A 17,458-nucleotide genomic window follows, 5' to 3' on the forward strand; every position below is an offset into this window, starting at 1 on the left:
TTTATATTTTATATTACTAATTTAACAAATCAAAATATATCATGACATATTCTTTTACTACGATTAAAATAATTTTTTTTCCAAATTTAAAAAATACTCTTGCTCTTTTTTATTTATCTTTCTCCGTCTTTTCTCTCTCATTCTGTATCTCTCTACCTTTTTATTCTCAAAAGATAAAATTAATAAAATAATATAATTTAAATAAATTCGTAAAATTAAAAAATATCTTAAATTTATAATTAAATCTAATTAAAAAATAATTCCCTAATATAATATTGTTCATATAAAAAAATATATTATCATTATTATTATATTCATACTTTTTTTTTGCTTTTTATTTAGTTTTAAATTTTCACGTTTATCTTTTAAATTTATATTTTCATCACTTTTTTTTGTTCAAATATTTATTACATATAATTTAAAAAGAATATTAATGTTGTGATTAATAATTAGAATAAAAATTTAATTATTTAAAAAATTAATTTTTAGTTAATTTTATAACTGTCAAAATAATTTTTTTTTATACTAATATCTAATTTTACATATATATATACACACATATACAGAGAAAAAAATATTATTTTTAAATAACAAACATAAAAATTAACTATTTTTATTTGTGTAACGGACTTAACATCTAATCAAATGTAAAAGTATACACGTTAAATTCTTTCATGTTTTAGATAATGAATGTTAAAATTAATTATTAGTAAAAAATTAAACTCTTTCACATGAAAATAATAACTAAAAAGTTTATTATTTGATTTTTTTCATCTACAGAAACCCTGGTCTTCTTAGTCGACGGAAATTTTTGTCCCATACGACCTTTTTAAAAAAGTAATTTGATTCTAATTTTTTTTTTGCCATAATTCATAATGCTAAGACAAAATTAACATAATTTCAAAAAATTATATTCTCATAATATTATTTCGAGTAAAAATATTAGTACAAACTAATTGTAATGTTAATGATTTGGTTTATGTTGGTGGCTCTTAGAAAAACTATTTGTGTTTGGATGCAGTGGCGGAGCTTGAAACGAAATTTTGGGGGGGCCAGATAGAAAATAATTGTCAAAATATTTTTGATATGGACCCATTTAAGATAAACTCGTCTAACCTCATCTCTTTGATTTGGGTGATATTGCCAAATTTGAAGCTATTTTCAGGGTATCATTCTAAAGAATTAAGGTCAAACTCATTAGATACAACTCTTTAAACTTTTGAAAGTTGTATCTTACTTTCTTCGTGATTAATTAAAGTAGAAAAACTATCTACATGTGTTGATATTGTAAAAGTTATATGTTTTCCTTTTTGAATATTAGCCTTCCTCTTAAAAAATGCATCATCAACTCTTTAATTTTTTATGATTATTTTATATAAAAATTTAAATATATATCCGGTAAAATATGTAAAAAAGAAATTAGAAGAACAAATATTAAAATTTATAATATTTATTAAATTTTTTATCAATTTATACAAATACAATAATATCAATACTTATTGAATATTCTAATATTTTTTATCATATAAAAAAATTAAATTAAATAAACAGTAAAATATAAAATAATATTAAATTACATAAATAAAAAATATCTAATTTTTTATATTTGAACTCAAAGGTAGAGAGGGAGTGTTGCTTATTGAATAGAGAGGTGCGAAATGTGAATACACTCAATTCAGTCCAAATTCGATCCATGAATTACAATTTGTTGGTAATGATAGTTAGAGCATATATGGTAAGAATTGAAGTTGAATCCTAGGAAGATTTGAGTTCATTTTTCAGTGTTAATAATGTAAGGATTGCTTTGGTGATTGTTTTGTAAATACTTTTGTACGTGTTAGTTAATTCCATTTTGGGGAGTAGTAGATAAATAATGATTATTTTGAACAACATAAACAACTATCAATTAAATATAAGTACATTACATCTTAATTTAATGCTATTCATTAAATTTATTCTTTTAACCCTATTAATTCACATTGTTCATACATTATTCAAAAATATTATTTATTTACCTATACTTTCCATTTCACTGTGTTACGTTAAAGAAAAGCAATTAATTATACTAATAAGAAGAGACTTTGTAACTGAGAATTGAAGAATGAAAGGAATGGTGTGGTGGGACATGACCCTCTCCCTCTCCATCATTTCGAGGTTATATATCATATCATATCATATCATATATGCATGACATATGATCTCATCACATCATCACACAAAATCTTAATCTTGTTTCATACGAAAACACCACTATCTGACACACACCTTTCTCTCTTCTTCTTCTTCTTATCTCCTTTTTACACTCCCATTCATTTAATTTCATTTCATACTTCATACCATCAAATTAAACAAAGATATATATATATATATTAGCAAAATAATTTGATAGAATTTGATTGAAGATCAGAAGGAAGAAGAATCATGGGTTGAAAAAGTAGTCCCCACATTTGCACTTCCAACTCATGGGTTTGTAGTTGGAAAGTGCATCTCCTCTTGATGAGAATGCAACAATGGCTGCTTCATGATGATGATGAAAGGTAGGTACAATGGGGACTTGAACTGCTTCACAATGTCCACAATTGCTGCATCTACTTTCACACCTTGGTGGCCTTGACCCTATCACTCTTACCTTATTCTTCACAACAACATTCTTATATATATTAACATACACTTAATTAATTAAAACATTAATTAGCTAATAATTAAGTTTGATTATTTTGTATGTACCTGGGAAACTTCAATTACATTGGACATTGCTCTTCCTGCATGCACATATTAATATATTAATTAACTAAAATAGAAGCTAATTAAGCTAATAAGTTATTACCAACCTTGAGCCATGAATAAGGAAGTAGAAGAAGCTGCAAAGAGAATGAAGATGCTGATGAAGGTGGTTTGTCTATATTTGTGCCAACATGAGGATCCATTCATTCCCATCTTCTAAGGAAGGGGCACAATTCAATTGAAAGAGACTGCTGCACACAACAAAAAACCAATATATATATATTCTCACTAGTCACTACTACCTTATTCTATTGCCACTCCCACTAACCTTATTATGATGATAAATGAATGGTATGGTAAATGAATGGTACTCACCCTAGAATAGTAGAGAGATATATGTGCATGTGGCAGTATAGAAGGGTGAAATTCTGAAAAGGTGTCCTAAGATGGGTCACCTTATTTAATGCGTGTACCCTATGTAATGGTAAGGTCATGTAACCCCTCATTTATTGATTCTCACACAAATTATTTTTCACAAAACAAGAAAACTAAATTCTCCTTTTATTTTACTTTATATGTATTTAGATCATTATTCTTAAGTAGTAAATTTGAAAACCAAAATGATGAGTCAAATCAATTTGTTAATTTATTTGTTGGTTTAAATATTATTTTATACATACTATAATTTATTAATTAACAATAAATTCTTAAATAAAATTTTAATTGGCGACATAATTGTTTTTTGGTTTGCTGAAAAGAAATAGGGTAAAAAATTAAAAATAATAATTTTAAAAATTAATTATTTTTAATAATATAATAATATACAATTAGATTTTTATATAAAATTATTTTTATATTATTATTGTATGAAAATTAAATTCTTATATAAATTACATTTTATTGACATTATGGTTAATCTTAAAAAAATGTTTAGATGAAGAATTAATTTTGACAAGTATATATAATTATATAGGACTAGAAGTGAGTCAAGCTAGTTTATGCGTTAATTCGAGTTCGACTCATTAATAGCTCAATAAGCTGAACTCATGAACTGGTGAGCCGAATTTGAGCTTGGATTTGAGCTCATAAATTAAATGAACTGAGCTTGAGCTTAGATAAGCTCAGCTCATTAGCTCGTGAGCTGGCTCGATTATATATATATATTAAAAGTATAGATAAAATGCATATAGGATATGCGTATTAATAATTATATATGATAGACAATATATTAAATTTATTTTTTTAATATATATAAGTTATAATTTATTGATATAGAATTATAGATTATGTTCTTATTATTTGAGCCAGCTCTTGAGCTTTCATTGAGCTTACGAAATAGGCTTGATTGTTAATGAGTCAAGTCGTGAGCCAAGCTTAATTTTCGTGAGTCGAGCTTAAACTTTATCTAGCTCGACTCAACTCAACCCAATTCCAGCCCTACAATTATATACTATAAATCTTATATAACAAGCAGTTCAAATACACATTTATGTAAATTTTGGTATTACTGAATTATTTCTGTCATTTAATTTTTCCCATGAATTTATAAAACATGAACTGCAAAAGGAGATTATGAATTCTGTTGGATGTTGAGAGATGGACCCTCACAAATTCAGACATATATGTGTTGTTCTTGTTGCATAGCTAGCTACCTCGTTATGTGAACCATAGAGAACTCTTAGTTTTGCATAAAGAGATCCTTAACTAAAATATGATCATGTGTGTTAAAGTTGTAGCAAAGTTACAAATTATTAAATTATTGCTTGCTTTCCTTTTTATTTTCTTCTTGCATGTCTTCTTTTTTTGCATTTTGGTACAAATTCATTGGTTTTCTAACATTCATTTTTAGGGTGGAAAATTATCATCAGTTTCATTCGAACACGCCAAATATGTCTATATTTTTCCAAGGAAGTCACGGAACTGGAAAAGGCCACTAGAAAGTAGAAACTAAAACATATACATATTTGTGTTAATTGTATTATATACCTTAGCCATTAACATGTTGTCTTAAAAATAGGGTTTTGCTAACAAAAACTATTTGTCTTTGGTAATTTTTACCCCGGGTAATTGGGTATGCGAATTTAAATTAATTATGTTACGTGTATAAAAAAAGTTTACTATAATTAAAATATTAAACTATATATAAATCATTGGTTTTTAGTACACATAATATTTTTTGTTTTTGATATCTAACTTTTGAGAAGAGTAATTTTATGGTATAATATTAGAGTTTTTATAATTAAAAGATGTAGAATTTGATTCTTATTGAACCCTAAAAAAAAACCAAATTTCAGCACAAAAAAATAAAAAGAATAAAAAGAAAGTCAATATAAAAATTTAAATAAACTTTAAGAGATGCTCTTACTTGAATGAACATATTAAAAATATAATCATTTACATGTCTCTTTCTATTAGTTTATGCCTTGAGAGAAGTTGTCCAATCTCAACTAGTAGACAAAAAAATAGCTAATGACTAGTTTGTAATAGAAAATGACTTCTTTTAATTTTTTTCCCTCTCAATTAATGTTATAAAGTATTAGACAACATCTCTCACATATTTTCTATTAGTCTCATTTAAAAAGGTATAATAATGAGATATTATCTGGAAAAATAAAAAGTATGTATTCCCATTTAGTGTTGACAATATATACCCTACTTGCGGATATCCAATCCGATCGGATAGGGTTGTCAATCCAATCCGCAGTGGATAGGGTAGCGTGCGGGTAGGGTTCTCGTGCGGGTAGAGTAGGGTGCGAATTGAGCTTTAACTCTACCCGACCAACCCGCACTCTATATATGTATATGTTATATACTTATATAAAAATATGTTTTAAGTGAATGTTAAACCAAAAGCCTCTCAGTAAATGCAAAAGATTCTTAGCCACTAAAAGAAAATCATTAATTGATAATTTAATATATTTTTTTACATAAAAATCAGTTCTATTTTAAATTATCATCAAGTTATATAATAATAATATACCTTTTCTGTAACCCGCAGGTTAAAAGCGAATAGGATTAGAGTTGAGATATTCTCAACTCGCGGGTAGAGTTAGAGTTGGATTCAAACCCTACCTTACCCTATCAATTACCACCCCTGTTCCCATTTTTTGCTTTCAATAAGTTGTAGAAAGATCGACTTTTTCAACCATGTAGTTCTGGATATTCTTGTTAAAGTTGGCTAACTTGTCTTTCATAACTGGGTTTTGGGAAGAACTTTGTTTGGTGTTTTTAGCCTTTCACTACTTTCTTTCTGTCAGGTGCTTCAGGAAAATAATTTTTATTTTTGTATTGTCAACAAATAATCCTATGACACTAGCTGTTAGCAAAACTCTTAAAAATAAAATGAAATTAAACAAAATAATAAAAAAGGGTAAAATTTTTACTTGGACAAAAACATAAATGCATCTCCTTCCTTCCAATAATAATGTGTTGTTGGTCATTAAGTCCATGAAAAGATGTTGGAATGGTGGGTCAGTTCAAGGTAGCTTATTAAAATGTTTTGCATTGGTTTGTCCAAAGAAACAGTAATAACTATCATGGACCCTACTGAATTACTATATCCCATGGCTTGGCTATTTTCATGAAGAGATAAGAATATATAATTTGATTTTGTGACCCACCTAGGGCCCCTTTTTTTTTTTCACTCAAATGTTTGATGTGTCCTCACTCCTCACTCCTCAAAATTTACTTCTTGGTGATCATTTGAATTCGTGCAATAATAAAAATATTTCAGACATATATTTACAGTGACTTAAATGGAGTACAGATATTTCAAACCCAAACCCATGTAGTATTAGATACCATAGGATAAATTTTAATAGTTTTTGCTATAGTGTATAAAATTTTGGTGTCTAATTTATTTGTTAAAAAATGTTAAGTAATTAATATTTAATTTAAAAGTATAAAAATTAGTATATTTAAAAAGTAAGTTTTGGGCACACAAATAAGAGGTACTAGAAAATTGGCCAAATTAATATCTAATATTATATTTTTATATACTATTATATAAAAAATTTAAACTCATATAAAAATGTTATGTAAAATGTTATTTTTCAAGTTTTGAAATAACAATGATACTATGCTTTAGATACACCTCTCATTCTACCCTTTGATTTTGCTACTTCTGTGATCTAACCAATTTTCCTGCATCACTTGCAAAAGATTGAGGCAGGTTGAAAAGATCATAACACCCTCATCCCTCATCCTCCTTCACATTATCAACTTTCATGTTGGAAGAGGGTAATATGGTAAAAAAAATAAATCTATAGTTGGAAATTGTCAACCATATGTTGGACCACGTCTGTTCCAGCAGAATTGATAGAATAAGTCTTGACCTGCATATATAAAACGAAATTCAAGCATGCTTAATGTTGTTGAGACTTAAGACAAATGATACAATGTATGTACAGTATAGCAGACTATAATATATAATAGCAATAATTCACTACTATAAAGTTGTATAAAGAGTAAATAATTTATGTTGGAACTTGGAAGACCCCATCATGGTCCACCTTGTGTTAAGGATGGAGACATAAACTGATAGACTAAGAGAAAATAATTTATGTTAAGGAATTCAAAGTGATTTGAATTGCAATTGATTTTGGTGTTCAAATAACAGAATTGTATTTGTATGTATGGAATGTGATTAGTCTTGCCTGAATGGTGCTATGAGCAAGGAACTTCTGCATGGTACCACTGAATCGGACATCGACACGTTCCCAGCTTATTGTTGTTAAGCTTCTGATCATTTCCTCTGCAATGTATTTTAGTAAACATCCAAAACATAATTCATCAGTTTCTTCATCTTCATTGAGAAGCAGAAATATATGCATGCAACAATTGAGTCTCAAAACAAGGTCTAGTATCTAAAATAATGCCACTATTTTTGAGATTCAGCCAAGGACATGATACCAAAACCTTGTCACTTATATCATAGTAATGTGTTTTTGAAATGTCTGAGTTCTAATACATTAGCAATTACTCAAGAAAACTTTCATAGTTTCAAAAAGGTGAAGAGACCTTCCATGTCAAGTCTATGCAAACCACTATTCTTCGTTCCCCGTTCGGTAGGAACACAAGAGGATCTTGCTGTCTCAACATTTACAATATGCGGGTACCTCTCGTGACTGGAAAGATTCCGGCGCTGAATTAGAAAACAAGTTAGACCCAGTTAAACAACAATAACTTTCACAAGCTAAAACAGGATCTGATGATACAAAAGTTAGATACAATTTACTTGAAGAATATTGTTTCTAAGGAAGTTAATAGTTACCTTTGGAAGTTCGTTCCTATGCCTTATAGATGAAGTACTCCAACCAACCAGCTCTGTTTAATAGTCAAGTTGTTCATGTAAGAACTAAAGATAAGAGCAGCTGTATCTTGTAATGATTGTAATTAGAACATTTTGTTAACAAATGCCTTAAAATAAATTCAGAAAACAAAGGATACTATCGTAACGAACATTTGCATAGGCAACATGACGTTTACAGGACCTCAAAGCAGACCTGCAGAGAAAGAGGTGCAGATTGTTCTAAATTCTTCTTTGTTGAAAGTCTAAAGTTTAGTGTCACCAAGAAAATTATGTAGCCAACCAAAGCTGAACCTCACATGAATTTGAGATCTTCAGAGTCGTGAGCCATTTGGAGAAGAAGAGGAGGCTTTCCATTGCTACCATCCGCTAAAAACAAATGTTTTCCTGTTTTACCAAGAAGCCCTGAAGCTCGAGTTGCCACTTTCTCCGCATAGCGAAATCCGAAAAACATTGGACACTAAAATGTGCAGAATTGAAAAAAAACCCATGTCACACAATGCTAGTACTAATTAAATCACCAAAATACATAATTTCCAAAACAGTGCTGAAATTAATGGATAATCAGGTCAATAATTTTTGTAAGGTAGAAAGGAATCACTTGTTTATGGCCACTAGCACCAAGATGTGGTGTTGCTGAGGTAATAAAATTTATAGGCTCCAATCCTGCAATTTTTCCTTCATAATTCTTCTTCCTATCATGAAACTCTTGAACTAAAGAACTTTGGCCTTCACTTTTTCCATTCTCATAAGAAAATTCCATTGAAATGTCTCTCTCATAAAGCTTGGCAATTGCATACCTTGCAATCAAGCCACCCAACGAGTGACCTACAAATGAAATTTTCTCAACACTTGGATGACGCTTTATAACTGATATTACCTGTTAATGCAATTGGAGCTAAAGCCAAATCAATTTCCCAAAATTGAATGCAGAGGCAAAGAAATTATGACAATGAACATTCACATACCTCTTTAGCTAATCTGTCTCCCATTACGTCGACGCCATCGAATGTCAACATTGCAGAATTACACTCACTACCTGCATTGCACAATTCCCATTATGTTGTTCTAAATATTCAAATTCAATTGATGGTATCATAAGTTAATCAATTTCAGCTTGCACAATTCCATACGACTAGACTATTTTTTCTGTTGCCCACGGTATCCCCAACAGGCTATAAGGTTTAATCCATCGCGGATCTGAGCTTCATTTAAGATCTGCTATTGGCCAATAGGTTACTACATACACAACCCAGGATTCAACCCCCAACACTTGCTTAAGCGGACAAGTAAGCTGACCACTCAGCCAACCAAGTTTGTTACTAGACTACTATTCTACACTCAAAACAATCAAACTAAATCAATGGAGAATATAAATGTCATGATTATCATAGTAATTAGGAGCTTACAATGTACAACTGCATCATGTGGATACTTCTTGAGAAACTGTTTTGCAGCAAATTTCCAATTCTGAGCACTGAGAAAAAAGAGCCACATTACTAAGCACATTAATTAACCCTAACTACACAAGTTTATGCAAATTATTGAGATATTAATTAATACTTGATTAATTATCATAATCATAAAATTAAAGTTAATTGAGTTAGATATTGAAAGGAATCAAACCTGCCTATAAGACCATTAACCATGATGATCAAGTGCGAGGGTTTGGGAGGCCGAGAAGCAGAAGCATCAACGATCTCCATATCAAAGCCCTCTCCAGTTGCATCATACTCAATCCTAAAACAAAATTTAGGCAAATAATAACTCTTTTTCTTCTTCTTAGTTTCATTGTTGTTGAGCTGCACCGCCATCTCTTCCTTGTGGATCCCTCCCTCTCCCCCACTGTCACGGAGACCTTGTTGGCGTTGTTACCCGGAAGCCATGGAAGCTTTAAAGAAGCTCGAAACTCAATCGAAGGATTAGTGATTACTGTTGTAGTGCAGGGACTAGGGAGCCGGCAGTTTAAGCAGTTAATTACTTAATTAATTATTAATTAATGAAAATTAAATGGAGTGAATCCTACATTTGATTTCATTTAGGATTAGATTTTATATTTATTGTCACAAAAAATATTTTATATTTATTATTTCGTTTGAATTGATTACAATTATTATTAAACTACTCTTTTATCTTAACCCATGACAGTAATAAATAAGTTTCGTGACTCATAAATTCAACCCAACAGAATACATAAATTCAATTATAATTTTAGTCTTTATTATCTTATTTTATCTTATCTTTAGTTATTCTTATCTTATCTTTATTTGCTTTTATCTTTCCTAAGACAATGTTCTATATATATTTACTTTTACCTTCATAGTTTACAATTTAATTCAATCAATCAACAATTAATAAAAGTTCGCATTCTTTTCTTTTATTATTTTTTCACAATTTTATCAATTATAATTATTTTTAGTTAAAGTTATAACTAATTTGGTTATATTATATGAATAGTAAAAATGAGTCACTAATTAATTAAACTAATATATTAAAATATCCAATTATTTAAATAATACAATACAATTTAATTATTATTTGTAATAAAAAATATAAATAAAAAATAAAAATATCGTAGTAATTGATATTTTGTATTGATTAAAATTTGATTAAATAATTGTAAAAAATTTAAATTATTAAGTTATAAATTCATTTTTATTGTTTTGTTTAAAAACTATGTAAAAAATATATAATTAAACCAATATAAATATATTCTTATTGGTAGTTCGTTGTTAGATTTATTGAATATTTTTATATAATAATCATGTTAATATAACGTGTCCTTAAATTTTAGTGGGTCTTTCCATCAACAGGTTTTAAAGTACTTAAATAGGGACAGAACACGAAGGTGCATCCCAACTACTTTTTTGGCGTAAAACAAATCTGTGTAATAATTAGTATATTCCTATTTATTAAATAAAAAAAAGTAAATCCTATGATTATCTTAATGACATCAAGGCCAAAGCACGTCCTAAATGATTTAATTTTTTTTTATTCGTTTTTCAATTTTGTGAACTACAGACACTTTTTTGTCAGATATATTTTAAAAGTTTAATTATTTTGTTAGTCTCCATAATTTTATTAAAATTTTAATTAAATTTTTATATTTTTTAATTAAGTTTTTACACTGTTTTAATTTTATAATTACGTTATTTTCATATTAAAAATGTTAAAATTAACATAATATTTTTATCAAAATATATACGGTCAAAAATTTAATTAAGCTTTTAATTATAAATACTTTCAATTTACGAAAAAAGATTTAGTTAACTCTAATATTTTTACGAAAACAGTGTAAGAACCCAATTAAAAAGAAAGTATAGAGATCTAATTAAAAATTTGGTGAAACTATATAAACCAACATAATAATTAAACCTATTTGAAACACCATACTTATTAACACTTATTTGATATACATGTCTTTTGTGTCTAACTGTATCTTAATAAAAAATAAATTTTTTTTAGACACACTTAAATATACTTAAATACTATCATACATAAGTATATCTAATCTTATTCTTAATAGATATTTTTAAGATAAATTTAAAATAGTAAATATTATTAATTATTAAAATAAAAAAATTTTAAATATTTTATATAATAACTTCAAATAAATATTGGATCTAATGATCTATGATGTATGTCTCATTCACGTGGCATGATTTGTCAAATGAAACTGCCTCTCGTTTCATGTTTCATCATTCTTTTTCAATCGGTCACTAAAGTCATGTAGATAGTGACCATTCATTATTGATTATATATTAATTTATTATAAAGCATTACCAATAACATCTTAACATTTTCCATCTCCATTCTGGCGTATTCGCAAACACAATCTTAACAATTATGCTAAATTTATTGTTTTCTAGATGGACCACCTAATACGCAAAAGAGGTTTAATAATAGAGAATATATACATATAAATTATTATATTTTGTATTTTTATGAATATTAACATGTTAATGAAAAAAACTAAAGTATTCATCACGTTTCATTGGAAAATTTGGAATGAAGTTAATTGATGGTTCTCTAATCTCTAATATAATATACAATCTAACAAGCTTGTGAGAAAATAAATTTTTTATATAATATCAATATATCAAAATTAAGAAAATATAGGAACTTAACTTTTTTATAGACAATTTCACCTTCTCATTCTATTACACTTATTAAGTTTTTACATCAATTTCAAACACATATTACTCATCTCTCTAATAATCCTAATAAGTTTTACAAAAATATCATGGAACCCCCAAATTCTTGTGTATTTGTAGCCGCAAAAGGTGAAGAAGTCCACAAACACCTTCACCACCCTTCTCCTCAATAATAAAATTAAAAAATAAAAAATTTGGGCAAATTTATGAATAATTCTACAACTGAAAATTGTCAACCATATGTTGGATCACGTCTTCTCCAGCAGAATTGATGAGGTGATGTGTCACCTGCAAGAGTTCATTCGTGTACAAATAACATTGGCATCTCAAAGTGTTCAATTCAAAATAATATAGTGAATATTATAGTATCTAAGATATTGTGTTTACTAGGGGTGTAAGTTACGAATTTTTTATTTTTAATATTGGAGTGATAGTGGTATTTTTCTTAACACTATGTTTGTTTCAATAGAAACGAGAAGGAAAGAAAATGCATGGAGGGAAAATTGATGGAAAATGAAGTTTTCCTCTCATTGGATGAGCATAGAAAATGGATGGAAAAGGAAAATAATGGTGTGGACCCACATTTAAGTTTTCTTTCCACACCTGCCAAGAAAACCACTGAAGTTTTAAAACAAAGATAAAATTACTAATATGCCCATTGTTAAAATGCAAAGCAAAATTTATAACATTTAATTGAAAATAAAAAAGGATCAATTTGAAAAAAATATTATTGTTAACAATGATAATACATTAAAATTTTAAAATACAATTAGGATCACTTTTTTATTAAAAAAAATAATTTAAATACTTTAATATATTATAATTTATATATAATATAAATAAGGGTATTAATGTAATTTTACTTGGTTATAATTTTCTCTCTCTTTACTTTTTCTTCTATTCAAATAAAATAAAAAATTTTTCTACTTTCTTTCCATTCATTTTCTCTTCATCCAAACAATATAAAAAAAATCAACTTTTCCTTTCATTTTCTTTCTTCTCATTTTCTTTCCTTCCATTTTCTTTCCTCACATTTTCTATCTTACATCCAAACAAAGTGTAAATGTGAATTGTTGGGGTGTTATACTTAAATGTGGGATCGTTTAACTAAAGAAGTAGAAATTGGACCGTCCGATTTCTAGAGGTACAGAAATCGGACCGTTCGATTTCTGAGAAGTACACAAATCGATACCAAGGATTTGTAAGAGGTACACAAATCGGTCTCAGGGATTTGTGTTAAAAAAAATTAAAAAATTTTAAGTACAGAAATCGGACCTAGGAATTTGTGTACTTCCACAGTTTTGAAAACACCAAAAATTACCATGTTAAAGTATATCACCACTTTTACTTCCATAACAAAAAAAAAATAGCTGTAAGTTATTGAATTAAATCGAAATTTACTAGGAGCTGAAATTCACAACAATCGAAAGGTTTTTTGGTTTTTTGAATTAAACCAATTGGTTCGGTTTTTGATTGGCTCGGCAAAAATCAAACCGAACCGAACTGAAGAAGTGGCTTAGTAATACATTGAAATAGAAATTTTAGACTTAACAAATGTGTTTATTTTCTGTTTAGTTGTTGGAATGAGTTGAAATTGTGTTGAATTTAAATGTAATGTAATGTTATTTCAGTTTATTGATTGTTTTAAACATCATTTTATTGAGATTAATTTTCTATTAGTTAAGATTTAAAAATCGAAAAAACCGATCGAACCAAACTACTTTTAGTTCGGTTTAGTTCGATTCAGTTGTTGCACAGACAACAAACCGATTAGTTGGTACTCTGTAAAAACTGAACAGATTGATTCGGTTGGTTTTTTTATCTAAAACCGAACTAAACTGAACCGATAACACTCTTACTGGCTATTGTCTATTGCTTAGCTTATTAAAAAAGATAAATAAAAATATTTAATAAAATTTAAAAATTTTATTTTTATTTTATATATTTTATTTTTTATTTATAAAAATAAGTTAAACAATTTATTACAATAAAAAAATTATAAAATTCACAAAATAATATATCATGTGATTGAACATTGAAGCAGCTTTTGATAACTTGCCTGAATGGTACTATGAGCCAGAAATTTCTGCATGGTACCCTTGAACCGCACATCAATGCGCTCCCAACTCATTCTTGTTAACCCCCTTATCATTTCCTCTGTCCAATGTTGTTATATGCATTAGATATAAAATGATTTGGTCTTTCAAATTCTCAACATTCATTCAAACAGTCTATTTCTAAAAATGATGAAATTAGTCTTTTAAATTTACAGATTGTGAATCTATTTCGTTCTTAATTCAATTGCTATTAATATGATACTGACATAGAACGTTAAAGTATCAGCGTAACATCTTCAATAGTAAGATCACACACTAATATGACTAAGATTTCAGTATAATTAAATAAATGTCCTAATTAATTATTAGACTCATTTGAGTTAATTAGATTTATATTGATCTTGATAAACACCAAAAATTTTAGAGACCAAACTGGCATTACCTCTAAGAATATTTACGTATCTCTATCCAATAGTTCAAGCAATTATGAAAAATGATTATTATGAAATAAAAATTAAAAAGAAAAGATTATTTGTAAGACTACAAATCATCAATGCTCCATCTTCCTTTTGAGACAAATCAATGCTCTGTCTTAAATTAGAAGCATAAGCATGTTATCATAAATGCTTATGTCATGTTGCAATGTCTGATTTATGGAATGCATATTAGTTCAAAGGTGAAAACTCAGGTGAAGTTGACTTCAGGTGAAGTTGATATCTGAGAATCTTTAGATGAAAATTTAGTCAAATTGTCTAACGGCTTTTAGATATCAACTTCACGTAAAGTTAACTGCACCTGAGTTTTCACCTAATTCAAAATGGGTGAAAGTACCTTCCATATCAAGTCTACGAGATCCATTATTATTCACTTGGGATTCTGTAGGAATTTGATTGGGATCCGAAGAAGGTGTTGCTGTCTCAACATTTACTATATGTCGATAGTTCTCGTGGCTCGAAAGATTCTGGCGCTGAATAAAAAAAACTATTTAATTACAATTCAACCACAATAACAATTAATTAAGTCTTTTTTACTAAGTAATTTTTAGATGATGACACCAAAGTTGAGAACTTAATCATCACCTTTGGAAGCTCATTTCTTCGCCTTATAGATGATGTACTCCATCCAACAAGCTCTAGTTAAAAGTTAAGTCCTTCATGCATTGTAATAACAAAAGATACAAATAAGATAATAACTTGTCATTATTATAATTATTTCGTTACTATTAATATGAAGATGTCTTCGTGAAGAGATAATAGTTGGAACTGTTAAATAGTTTGAGTACTTAAAAAAATGTCTTTAGATAGTCCAAGAAAACATAGGATACTGTCGTAGCGAACATTTGCATAGGCAACACGGCGTTTGAAGGATCGTAAGGCAGAGCTGCAAAGAAAGAGATGCAGAGTAACATCAATTAATTGTCACATAAACATGAAAGTTAGGCAAAGTAAGAACCTTACATGAATTTAAGATCTTCAGAGTCTCGAACCATTTGGAGAAGAAGAGGAGGCTTTCCATTGATACCATCTGTTAAAAAGAGATGTTTTCCTGTTCTACGAAGAAGCCCCGAAGCCCGAATTGCTGCTTTCTCAGCGTGGCGCGATCCAAAAAACATTGGACACTGAAGTATGCAACATTGCAAAACCATTTATCAGTGTCTCATACCCGTGAAAACTCAGGTGCAGTCAACTTCACGTGAAGTTGATAGTTAAGAGCCGTTAAATGATTTGAATGATTTGACTAAACTTTTATTTAACGACTCTCAGTTATCAACTTTATATAAAGTTAAAATTTTCATCATTTAATGGTGAAAACTCAGGTGCAGTCAATTTCACGTGAAGTTGATAGTTGAGAGCCGTTAAATGATTTGAATGATTTGACTAAATTTTCATCTAACGACTCTCAGTTATCAACTTCATGTGAAGTTAACTGCACCTGAATTCAAATCACTTTGAGTAACTTCCAGATACATGGATTCAAGAATGCAAGAAATTTTCACAATGTCAGATAAAAAGTAATGGATAAAAATGCCATCATTCTTGCCTGTTTATGACCACAAGAACCAAGATGTGGTGTTGCTGAGGTAATGAAATTTACAGGCTCCAATCCTGCAATTTGTCCTCCACAATTCTTGCTCTCATGAGAAAATTCCGTTGAAATGTCTCCCTCATAAAGCTTGGCAATTGCATATCTTGCAACCAATCCACCTAAAGAGTGACCTACAAATGAAATCTTCTTAGCACTTGGGTGACGTTTTATAACTACAATCACCTGTAAAAAGGGAAAACAAAATGGTTATGTTTTTGAATTTGAATTTGATGCAACCAAAAGCCAAAGCCAAAGCCAAAGCCAAAGCCGAATTGGCGATTTATGACATACCTCCTGAGCTAATCTGTCTCCCATTACGTCGACGCCATCAAATGTCAACCTTGCAGGGTTACATTCACTACCTGCATAAGACGAAGACTCAAGTACAGTTATCTTTATATGAAATTAATAGTTGAGACTGTTAGATAATTTGACAATTTGTCTAAATTTATCGTCTAATAATTCTCGACTATCAATTTACATAGACTATTCACTTAATCCAAAGTTAATTTATGAGGACTAAACTATTCACACTTTAGAAAATTGGGATCAAACTCAAAAACAAACATTAGAGAAAAATAGAAACTTACAATGTACAACAGCATCATGTGGATACCTTTTCAGAAACTGTTTTGCAGCAAATTTCCAATTCTTAGCGCTGCAAACATATTAAACACAAGTTTCATCATATTAAACCAGAAGGGTTTAACTTAATTAAGCTAAAATAATGAATGATTAAGGAACCAAATCAAACCTTCCAATGAGACCATTAACCATGATGATCAAATGAGTGGGTTTGGGACGCTGAGAATCAGAAGCATCCACCATTTCCATATCAAAACCCTCCCCTTTAGCACCATATTCGATTCTAAAACAAAACTTAGGCAAGTAAGAACTACTCCTTCTCTTCTTGCTCTTGTTCCTGTTCTTTGTTTCATTGTTGAGCTCCTTCTCCTCCTCCTCCTCCACCACCACCACACCTTTGTCTTGTTCTAGAACATGGGGTTTCTGTTTGGAATCCTCAGAAGCCATGGTGTTGTAGAACAACAAACAAACTAAGATAAAAACAATGGAACTGTGTAGGAGCTTTGAAACTTAAAGCAAGTTAAAACTCATAAACATGTAAGTGC

The 17,458-nt window shown here is 29.0% G+C and overlaps 3 protein-coding genes across 3 annotated transcripts; all 3 read right to left on the reverse strand.

The window, feature by feature from the left end:
* Positions 1–2,360: 2,360 nt before the first annotated feature.
* Positions 2,361–3,276, reverse strand: LOC107461008 (EPIDERMAL PATTERNING FACTOR-like protein 2). The gene is made up of 3 exons (XM_016079435.3): positions 2,832–3,276; positions 2,728–2,762; positions 2,361–2,635 (listed from the first exon to the last, which is right to left on the reverse strand). Exons 1-3 carry the CDS (start codon positions 2,935–2,937, stop codon positions 2,420–2,422), a joined length of 357 nt encoding a protein of 118 aa, XP_015934921.1. The 5' UTR covers positions 2,938–3,276; the 3' UTR covers positions 2,361–2,419.
* A 3,412-nt stretch (positions 3,277–6,688) lies between these two features.
* Positions 6,689–10,003, reverse strand: LOC107461076 (lipid droplet phospholipase 1). The gene is made up of 10 exons (XM_016079530.3): positions 9,659–10,003; positions 9,442–9,509; positions 9,001–9,071; positions 8,634–8,912; positions 8,332–8,492; positions 8,173–8,228; positions 7,997–8,049; positions 7,744–7,867; positions 7,380–7,477; positions 6,689–7,058 (listed from the first exon to the last, which is right to left on the reverse strand). The coding sequence occupies exons 1-10, from the start codon at positions 9,844–9,846 to the stop codon at positions 6,987–6,989; spliced, it is 1,170 nt and encodes a 389-aa protein (XP_015935016.1). The 5' UTR covers positions 9,847–10,003; the 3' UTR covers positions 6,689–6,986.
* Positions 10,004–12,176: 2,173 nt separating this feature from the next.
* Positions 12,177–17,458, reverse strand: LOC127739591 (putative lipase ROG1). Its single transcript, XM_016079529.3, has 10 exons — positions 17,083–17,458; positions 16,919–16,986; positions 16,620–16,690; positions 16,284–16,511; positions 15,701–15,861; positions 15,568–15,623; positions 15,323–15,375; positions 15,075–15,210; positions 14,246–14,343; positions 12,177–12,474 (listed from the first exon to the last, which is right to left on the reverse strand). Exons 1-10 carry the CDS (start codon positions 17,358–17,360, stop codon positions 12,403–12,405), a joined length of 1,221 nt encoding a protein of 406 aa, XP_015935015.1. The 5' UTR covers positions 17,361–17,458; the 3' UTR covers positions 12,177–12,402.

This window comes from Arachis duranensis, chromosome 8, assembly GCF_000817695.3.
Source record: "Arachis duranensis cultivar V14167 chromosome 8, aradu.V14167.gnm2.J7QH, whole genome shotgun sequence".
Lineage (NCBI taxonomy): Eukaryota > Viridiplantae > Streptophyta > Magnoliopsida > Fabales > Fabaceae > Arachis > Arachis duranensis.